Below are 10,882 nucleotides of genomic sequence, written 5' to 3' on the forward strand. Positions count from 1 at the left end.
ACCCATCCATTTTAACCTCCACAAATGGAAGGGTTAGGATGATCCTATGAAGTTGATTTTTTGTGGGCACCCTATCTATATGAGGACCTATCAAATGAATGCTTTGGATCATCCAAACAAAGTGGGCCTCTTATGTTTTGTGAGCGCCACCTCATATAAGGTAGCACTAGCGCCAACTCAGGAACCCTTCTCTCTCTCTCTCTCTCTCTCTCTCTCTCTCTCTCTCTCTATTAAGGGTGTCAATTTTGGCTCGGGCTCGGAAGCTCGCTCGAGCTCGGCTCGAATCCTTAACGAGCCGAGCCCGAGTTAGGCCAGGCTTGGCTCGGCTCGGCTCGTTAAGGCTCGTTAAGAATTTAATATATTTAAATATATATATTATATATTAATATATACATTAAAAGGGTTGTCCATGGAGTGAAAAGGGGGGGGCAAAATATGTCACTTCATTTTTGGAACCCCATTTGTTACTAGGACCACCCCCATAGTGTAAGAAATACGATATACCTAAGTTTTTTCTGGTGGAAATGAGGTTTTGTTTGAATTAGAATACCAGTGCCAAGCTACACAATCAATTAAATCTTCATTAAATTCTTGCATAACTTAAAAAAGGTGATAATAGAGTTTTTTCACAAAGAGACTTGCTCCAAACTAATTGAGTTTTTATAATATGATAATGCCATCGAAAACTTCTCAAGACTTTCTACTTATACTAACAGACTTATCAAGAGCTTCTTGCACGGCTAGTCACACTAGTATATAGATATGAGAATTAAAAAAAGTGGGAGACGATATCTGTACAACCATGTTTTGATAATTACATTAACCCGTCTTGTCTTTTATTATTTAAAGAGCTGTCAAAGGTCATTAAGGTTCCCAAAAGGCTTGGGGGAATATTTTTTATTAGTTGATGCTCAGGGTTTAATGCTTGGGGTTGGGGCTCAGGTTTGCCCAACAAAACTATTTGGTTGATTCAGATTTATTTGCTACTGCTAATGCACTGGTGGTTTTAAATGTATTGGCTTTCAAATGAATCGATCGAGAGAAATCGCAGCTTAAGAGTTAGGGATTTGCACACAAAATAATTTCTGACCAACCGATGTGCCTTATTTATATTTCTGATGACATCTATTAAAATATTTCTCAGTCGGGTAGGGACAGTTCATTGGATGATGGTATGAACCCTCTTGTTTGTTCTCGCTCCACACTATGCCAGGTTCAATGCTTAATTAATCCTGAATGTTAGAGCAACTCATATCTTGTCCATTCTCTCGGGAATATTGAAATAAAATTGTCAGCGTCAAATCCATAATTTGTTTTGTGAAAATAAGACAATCTACATTCATACAATGAGGATCATCAAAGTTGGAAGCGCAAACAACCTCTGATACAAACCTGATTTCAAATATGCATTTTTGGAAGCGCAAACCAATTCTAATACAGAGGTAATCATATCATTCAAAAAAAAAAAATTACAAACGTGATCACAAATCATGGATTCACACGATAGCTTTCTTAACAACTAAATACACAAACCACAAACATCCGTACACACAAGCAACAAGAAACTAACAGATATAATTGGAGGACTTCAAGAATAAGGAGCGAAGAATCAGATGGTATAGGGGTGCGATTCATGAAATTGTGTGTTGCATTTGATCCCCTCGCCTTCCCAATTGAGTTGGTTCCACCATTTCAACTCACCTTCAACCTCTACCTTTGTTGGTGCAGCAATTGGGTCTGGATCATCAACAATGACACGGAGAGGGAGCTTCCTTAGCTTTGGACATCCTTTGACTTTGAGCTTCTTTAATGCACGCAGCTGACAGTGCCCGTTGTAAATACTCGTCAAATGCGGTAACTCCCACAAACATATGGTGTGTAGCCGTTGGAGCGAGCTTCCTTCTATCCTTCCCCCCTGAAACATCTCCTCCAGTCTGGCACAAAATCTTATTTCGAGTGTTTCAAGTGTTCCTAAACATACATCAGAAGAGAAGAGCTTGACAAGTCTGGGACAAAACTCTATGCATATGCTTTTCAAGGAAGTGAAGCTTCCTCTCTCAATTGTCCCCTCGCACACTGTCCTCAGTCTTGCTAGATGAGAGAGACACAGTTTTTCTAAGCACCTTAATGAGGAAATCATTGCAGTTTTTCCAACAAAGACATTCTCCAAGTTGTTGCATTTCGTTATCTCACATTCTTTTAATTCCGCCATATCTCTGACATTCTCCAAAACTGATAGACTTGTAACAAACATATTGTTACACAAAGTTAACGAATCCGTGTGGCCTAAAACCCCGTCAACAAATTTGCTTCCAGAGATCTTATCGCCAAGCCTCCCATCTCCTCGGATCTCTAAATGTCTGTCAAGATGGCTTTTTGGATTAGCAAAACTGTGTCTTCGGCTTTGGGTGTAATAGTTGTTGTAGAAAAATTGTTCCCCTCGAAGATGAAGGATGTCTTCATCTACAGTCCTCTGTTCTTCATAAGGAGAGATACAGAAACGGAACCGGGAAAAGCAGTTTTGGTTCCACAAGGGAGAGGAAGCTTTTAGAGATCCAAAAAACTCAGCGCTGGTCACACAAATGAAAGCTCCACTCCCATCTCCATTTTTTCCTTCACAATGATTCCAAATCAGCTCTTGCGGTAGCAGACGTATTCTTTCCCAATCAACAGAGAGAAGGCTCTTTGTGTCCAGTAGGTCCAAGCGTCTAAGGCGTGTAAAGTCCGAGATCTCGTATGGAAATTCCTTGATAATAGTACCAGATAGATCAAGAACCTCAAGGTTTGTTAGCCCTCCCAAGCTTATGGTCTCCAAGCTCGAGTTACCTCTAAGGGAGAGGTGAACAATTGGGGTTGTGTTTGCAAGGTCGAGGATTCGAAGTTTTGGCAAGATGTGTCCAAAAGAAGGAGCAGCTTCTTGGATATCATGTAGGTTTGCACAATTGGAGAGGTCAAGTTGTTCGAGCATGATGAGTTGTTTCAAACAAGGCATCACGGTCTTTAATGTAGTGCAACCTCTTAATGACAACTTTTTGAGAACTTGAAGGCCAGACAGTGTTGATGGAAGAGAGATGATCAGTGTGTTGGAAAGATTGAGAAACCTAAGATTGTGCAAGCTGGAAATTGATGACGGAAATGAGGTGATTTGAGTAGAAGAAAGATCCTAGTGAATCACAATCCTCTACTCCTCCAAGCAATCCCTCTGCCATCCAATATCTTAGAACCCATACCCCTTCGGAAATTCTTATATGCATATAATCAGATCTGACCAGCTCAAGAGAAAAGAGGCAGTCGAGGACAATGTCTGGTGTTAGAGTAGGAGTAGTTCCTCCACATCTCAACAAAGCAGCTGCCACTTGGGCCGCCTCCATGTACAACAACTCCCATGCGTTGTCCTTGTTCAAGTCATCAAACTCTATGACTCGTCGTTGCACCTCTTCCAAAATCAATAAATCACGAGTACTATCACGTGGAAACACTAATACAATCTTGGATCTTCTTGCTGACACTATGTCGGTGGGAACTCCTATTTCTTCCAACTTGGCTCTTGGTGTATAAGCTTCTTCTATAAACAAGAAGAACTTTCGAAACATCAACGATTCCTGGATTCTAGACGCAACTTCCTCATCAGAACGAAGATCATCATCATCGTGATCATGATCATTATCATCATCCTTTGTAGGTAACTGAATTCCCAATTTCTGTGCAATTTTCATCTGCAAATCCCGTGTGGGACAATGGGCTCCTTGCCTTACAATTATAAACACATCGAACAGATGGGATTGCATTGCCACCTTTGCTATATATCTTCCCGTTCTCCATCTCCCCACTCCACGCCATCCCCTAACGTAAATACGTTGAATTTTCCGATGTGTCAATCCTTCCAAGATTTCTTCCCTGGAATTTTCGATGATTCGAGGGAATTTTTCGGTCGCTCCCTCAAACATGCCACTCACTGCCTCTTCCATCTCCCTCTCTCTCTCTCTCTCTCTCTCTTTCTCTCCCTCTCCCTCTCCCACTCTCTCTCACTCTCTCTCTCTCTCTCTCTCTCTCTTTCTCTCTGTCACTATCTCTCTCTGTCTCTCTGTCTCTCTCTCACTCTCTCTCTCACTCGCTCTCTCTCTCGCACTCTCTCTCGCACTCTCACTCTCTCTTTTTATCCGACGCAGTTTTTTTAACTCTTTCTGCATTGTCTCTATCTCTTCTTCGTCCATGCTTTCTTTTTTTTTAGATCTCGTCATGATAATTGAGTGAAAATGATGGCAAATCAGAAAGCAACGTAGCTGAAACTGAATACCAGCTTCTCGTCTGTGGGTTTTTTTTCTTCGTAAGCCTCGAATATAAGTCTTGTATGGATGGCCTCAGAATCTTTGGCCAATGCAGTCATTTACGCATACACAAGAAATGCTTTACTCTTTTATTTTCTTTTTTACTTTTTCTTTATTGGAAGGTTCCAAGATCACTACTACACGTAAAAGAAAAGGAAAGAGGCATAGATACCTTACTTTCATACTTGGAGGGAGGATGTTGGAAGATTTGCCTCTTCCCACGTTATATAACATTCCTTTTTCCCATCTTTCTCCACCATTGCTGAGGGTGGAGCAAGCTTTGCAAATAGGGTTTTGATTCTGAGTGTTTCTTTCAAAAGGGAATAGGAAACGTTTTCCTTCATTATTTATTGATGTTTATTCGTAGGTCACTGGCTAACAGTGAAATCACAAAACTCAGATTTCAAGTAGGTCACTGACAATGAAATCTCAAAACTTAAGACGAGATTACGATGTGGCATTTAGTCAAACAGGTATTGGGCATCTTCAAAGGGACCGTCTCGCAAGCAATTAGATATCTGGGCATTTGTGTAATATGGTCGAGAAGCTGTTCCCTCACATGAATTTCTCGGAAAAACTGTAATCATAATAAAAAGAGCACTGCTAGGAAAACGGGAATCCGTTTTGGAAAAAAAAGAAAGAAGAGGGCACTTCCACTAAAAGACAAATGAAAGGAGCTCAGCATTAAATAACACTTTGAAAAAGGGTCAAATCAACGCTCATGTCGCTCCCTTTTTATTTTCAACATGGAATCCCGTTTTCAAAGTTTCTTCCCAACCGCGAATGGTCCCTACCAAATCCCTTAGGTTCATATGTTGTAAGGGAATGGGCATGGGGTTATGGAACGCATCAATTTTGATAATGGAACCCAGGTTCCCTCAACTTTACTTCCCTCGCAATTTTGACACTCAAGTAGCTAGGGTTGAAATTTTGGCCACATTTATTAAGGTAGGAGGTATACCTGAGTATACCTAGTATAGCCCAATGAAGCCCAAGATAATGTGGGCACAAGAGGCTCTAACCAAACCCAACTCTTAAGTTAAAATTTAGGAACTCATCATGCACCCACGCCAACCAAAGAATAAGAATAACTTGCGGGTGCATATAAATGCCATTAGGGTGCGCATATTTAATAGATTTGTGTTGGGGTTCCACACAAAGCAAAGATCCCACATCGGAAAAGTGAATGGATGTGGAAGGGCTCAAGGACTTGGGCATCCTCCCCTTAAAGACTAGCCGGTCCTACCATGTAGTATCAAAGCTAGGGCGTGGCAAACCGGTGTACAACTTTTGAACCTCGGACCTCAAGTTTGCAAAGCAAAGTCTTAACCAATTGAACTAGAGGCTCAAATTCTAAATAGCCACAATATCATTTGAAAATAAGCTGCGAAGCCTCATCATATTGACCAATGTATGCACGTAGTACCATGCATTTCTTACATGCACAAGTGGCACTAGCATTTCTTGTGTAACAATTCGTATTAGTTTATCTACTTCTTTGAATCTATTTGCCTGGTTTCACTCAAACGCTACGCTGTATTGCAAACTAATAAGCACGAACCAGTAAGAAAGATACATAATTTGATGCATTTTTCCTTTCAAGTTCCATATTACCAGCTCTCATGTATATTTTTACCTTCCATTGGTATATGTTTCTCACCTGTCATGTTTTTATTGTCTGCGAACGATTAGATAGTTTTCTTAAAGTTAACCATATAGACAGTGCTAAAGGGTAACAGAATAGAGAATTGAAGTTAATCAAAAGGGCCTACATGAAACAAACCAGGTTTAAATAAATGTCGCCAAACAACTTGCAGTTAAATGGCATCAGCAGCATGTAGAGTTTCAATTGCCTCAAGGGCACGTCTGGCTGCCAGGAAATATTTTTCCTGACAAATTGTCATCTCCGAGTGGAGATTAGGGTGAAGGCGGCTAAAAATCTGCAAACAAAATCCTAAAACCAATGAAACCGGCGTTGAGAAGTTACTAAAAATCAGGAAACGATTGGATCGGTTTTGAGTAGCGATTTCAATTACCAGATTTTTTGCATCTTCTCTTCATCGGAGACGTCGTGTCCATGATTTTGTTTCCTGATTTCTCTCCAATTTACATTTGGAGATGGCGATTTGGGAGGAAATGTTTTTCCTGGCAGCCAGGCGTGCCCAAAGTCTTTGGGAAATTTCTTGTTTATAGCCATTTCTTCGCTTCTCCAACTGATTCAATATATCTTCGGATCAGAAGTCTTAAATCTACTGTGTGGCGAGAAAGTAGATGAACCAAAGTGAAAAAGATATGTGCTCGGATATAAGAGGAAATGTCAGAGAAAAGACTTTGAAAAAAGAAGCAATTGAAATACTAAAAGTCAAAGAGCTACATCAGAAAGGAAGGATGTGAACCGGCTGTTTGGATCCAGGGAAATTTTTGTGTGGAAGATGTGTTTTACCGCCCTGGCCAAGTCATTTTCCATGGGTTTCTCTTCGTTTCCACTGTCGTACATATATTGTAGGTTATATAAAAATAGATTTGATATGGGACTTATATGGCCACTAGGGTATATCTTAATCTAAATTTAGATATTGATTACACCCGTGTCTTCTAAACTAATTTTTTTGAAAAGGGCAACAGAATATATATATATATATATATGTAAAAACAGAACCGAGGTGGTCCTGAAGGAACAAAGATAATACAAAGATAGCAGTACCATAATTCAAGGAGGTAGATAGTCAAAGCACTCAAACGCGGCCCGAAAGACTCCTTTCTTGGCAAGGGTGTCTGCTTCCGCATTGGCTGATCTCCTGACACGGCGAAAAACTATTGAGGAGCCCTTAGCCCTGTCCTCTATTTCCTCTAAGAGAGGCAAAAATCGCCAAGGGGGAGAAGCGTTACCCGAAAGCCAGCGAATAACATTTAAGGAATCCCCTTCGACGACAATTTTGTCGCACTCTAGACGAGGCATCGAGAGAAGCCCGCTATGAACGGCTCGGACCTCTGCCTCGTTTGAGTCTGCCACTCCGATAGGCCCCGAGTAGGCCCAGAGGACTTCCCCTTTGTGATTTCTACATAACCCCCTACTCCTGCCATTCCTGGATTGCCGATAGACGATCCGTCAAAGTTAAGTTTCAGGGACCCCGGAGGAGGAGGAATCCAGGAGGGGAGGATTTTCACTTTGGTAGCCGATTCCAAGCATATGATTGACCATCATTCCCAGAGGTCGAAAGCTGAAACAAAACGAAACAGAGGAAGGCTTCGAGCCCAGGATATGACCGCAGCTATCAACTGAATATAAATCCAATAGGGAGATCTAGCCTTCCCTTCAAAGATACGAGCATTCCTCTCTTTCCACAAGAACCACCATGAGGCCAGGAGACACATCTTCCACAGCGTTCTGCCTTTCCTTTTCCAAGGAGTCCAGGCCCAACTCTGAATGAATTCAGCCATAGAGTTGGAGGGGACCCAACTGATTCCAAAACGAGAAAAAATAAGACCCCAAATATGGCGAGCAACCTTACAGTGTATGAAAAGGTGGTCAATGGATTCCCCAGCGGATAAACATAGAGGACAGTGATCTACCAACCACATTCCTCGTTTCCTCAAAAAATCCATAGTTTGAATGCGGCCCCAGCTAACCGACCACCCAAAGAAAGCAACTCTCGGAGGGCAAGATTGTCTCCAAACCGAGGAGGACACATGCTCCAATGAAGAAGGGATCAGATGGTTATAAAAAGATTTGACTGAAAATATCCCCGAAGGATTCCAAATCCAAATCCGACGATCTACGCCCGAAGACTTGATGAAGCAAGAATCCAATAAGGAGAGGAGGGCGCTGTAAGAGTTTAACTCCCTAACAAAGAAGTCTCTGCGAAACTTAGGAGACCAAGCCACCTTCCCATGTTCCCTTACAAAACATTCCGATACCCAGGCCTCTTTCTGAGATGAAACGATGAATAAGTCAGGAAACATCACTTGAAGAGGATCGTCCGAACACCAAGGATCCTGCCAGAACCGAATCCGATCCCCCCTATATACTCTGAATCGGACGCCAGGAGCAAATAACGACTTCAACTTCAAGATGTCCCTCCAAGCCGTGAGACCTTTGAGTTTAAAATTATCAACAGAGTCCCAATGCCCATGATCTGAACCATACTTACTTCCAATGACCCGGACCCACAAAGAGGATTGTTCTTCGCCAAATCTCCACAGCCACTTGCCCATAAGGGCCTGGTTAAAACTCTGAACCCTCCTGATACCCAAACCTCCATTTTTAGTAGGCAAGCAGACCATACTCCATTTAATCAGGGAGACCCCCTTGGAAGACCCTGATCCGCCCCACAGGAAGCGTCTCTGAATTTGTTCGATGCGTTTAGCAAACGAGGCGGGACATTGAAAAAGAGATAGAAAATATATCGGCATATTGGATAGAACGGCCTTTATAAGCACCAATCTACCTCCTTTGGAAACCAACCGGCGCTTCCAGGTGGCCAAACGTCGCTCAATCCTTTGAATAATAGGAGCCCATAGGTTGTGTTTCGGTCGACCCACACCAAGAGGAAGACCCAGATAGGTTGCTGGAAAGACATCTAAACCACACCCCATAATTCCGGCGAAAAAGGATGCATCGCTCTCAGAAACGTTGATCGCGAACAACCGAGATTTTGCGAAATTAGATCTTTGACCCGAAACCATCTCATAACAACGAAGCATAGCTTTAAGGTTAAGAATCTGGGATATGACCGGAGAACAGAACAGAAGAGTGTCATCCGCAGACTGAAGAAGCGATACTTCCACCTTACTCTCGCCAATAGGGAACCCTTGATATAGCCCCAACTCACTTCCTTTTTTCAGCAGTCTGCACAGTGATTCGGCCACAATCAGGAAAAGAAAAGGAGAGAGAGGATCGCCCTGCCGCAATCCTCTAGAAGATTTGAAGAATCCTTTTGCTGATCCGTTGATGAGGACAGAAAACCAGGCGGACGATAAGCAGTTCCGGATCCACCCTCTCCACCTACCCCCAAAGCCCATACGACCCATGAGAAAATCTAATGCTGCCCAATCCACTCGGTCATATGCCTTCTCCATGTCAAGCTTGCATAGAATGCCACCTTCCCTCTTCCTCCGATAATAGTCAATGGCTTCATTGGCTGTTAAAGAACAATCAAGAATTTGCCGGTTGCTTATAAAGGCACTTTGACAGACCGATATAATTGAAGGAAGAACCACTTTGATACGATCCGCCAGAACCTTTGCGAGGACTTTGTAAAGGCTGCCCACCAAGCTAATCGGGCGAAAATCCGAGCTTTTTGTTGCTCCTTCAATTTTTGGAATGAGGACGAGAAAAGTTGCACCTGTCCCTTTGTCGAGGATGGCTCCCTCAAAAAATTCTATGAAGAATCGAAGAATGTCCGATTTTACTGTTTCCCAGCAAGTTTGAAAGAAAGCCAAACAAAAACCATCGGGTCCAGGGGCTTTATCTTTTGCCAGAGAAAATAGTGCTGATCAGATTTCCACCTCAGAGAAAGGGATTTCCAATCTGGCTGAGGCTTCCAGGCTTAAGCTAGCAAAACAAATGTCTTGAGGAATTGGGCGTAACATCCCATCAGCTGAGTATAAAGATCTGTAGAATTCAATAATTTCTTCAATAATTCGCTCCTTGTCAGATACAATCTCCCCCTCCACTTCTAAGGATTCAATTCTGTTCCTTCTTCTGCGAGCACTAGCCATGGCATGGAAAAAGGCTGTGTTTTTATCTCCCTCCAACAACCACTTGACTCGAGATCTTTGGCGCCAAGAGATTTCTTTAAGCATCAACAACTCTTTATGCTCTTGAATTAATCTTCCTTGTTGCTCATAATCCTCCGCCGAGGCCAAACCACTCTCTGCCAATGTATTTATCTCCATCAATCTGTCCTCAAGAATCCTCTTCCTGCCTTGGTCCACTTCTTTCTGCTCCTTATCCCACTCTTTTAATTTCCCCTTAATGAAGCGTAATTTTTTGCCTATAACTACGTCCCCTGGACTTTCAAAGACGCTTTCAGACCACCATCGGACTAAGAGAGCCTCCATTTGAGGATTTTCCAGCCAAGCTAATTCAAATCTGAAGGGGGGCGGGCCCCAGAACTCCATTTTAGGAGACAAAAGGAGAGGGCAATGGTCGGAAACTGAATGGGGTAAAGCCTGCTGATAGACTTCAGAAAGAATTGCCAACCAGTCACCCGAGAGAAGAAATCGGTCAAGCCGACTCCGGTTCGAACCTCTGGCCCAGGTGAAAGAGGAGCCACCCAAAGGTAAATCTGCGAGCTCGTTGATTGCGATGAAATCAGCGAAAGATCTCATGCCCGCAGTGACTCGCTGACCCCCAAGTCAATCTCTTGATCCTAGAACTTCATTGAAATCCCCCCCGATACACCAAGGAGCGGAACATAGGCGTCGCGTCTGATTTAATTCTTCCCAAAAAAGACACTTCTCAGAGGATGACAAAGGACCATAGACGCCTGAGAAGAACCAGACTGAATTATCATTGCATTTTCGGAAAGCAACGGAGAGAGAGAAAACTC

General features: G+C 42.6%; 2 protein-coding genes across 2 annotated transcripts; both read right to left on the reverse strand.

The window, feature by feature from the left end:
* Positions 1–1,609: 1,609 nt before the first annotated feature.
* On the reverse strand, positions 1,610–2,992 carry LOC143885609 (disease resistance protein At4g27190-like). Its single transcript, XM_077389809.1, has one exon. It carries the CDS (start codon positions 2,990–2,992, stop codon positions 1,610–1,612), a length of 1,383 nt encoding a protein of 460 aa, XP_077245924.1.
* Positions 2,993–9,824: 6,832 nt separating this feature from the next.
* LOC143885610 (uncharacterized) lies at positions 9,825–10,661 on the reverse strand. The gene has a single exon (XM_077389810.1). It carries the CDS (start codon positions 10,659–10,661, stop codon positions 9,825–9,827), a length of 837 nt encoding a protein of 278 aa, XP_077245925.1.
* Positions 10,662–10,882: the final 221 nt, after the last annotated feature.

This window comes from Tasmannia lanceolata, unplaced genomic scaffold (genome assembly GCF_043159265.1).
Source record: "Tasmannia lanceolata isolate RefF3 unplaced genomic scaffold, GAP_Taslan_0.1 ptg000008l, whole genome shotgun sequence".
In the NCBI taxonomy this organism is placed as follows: Eukaryota; Viridiplantae; Streptophyta; class Magnoliopsida; order Canellales; family Winteraceae; genus Tasmannia; species Tasmannia lanceolata.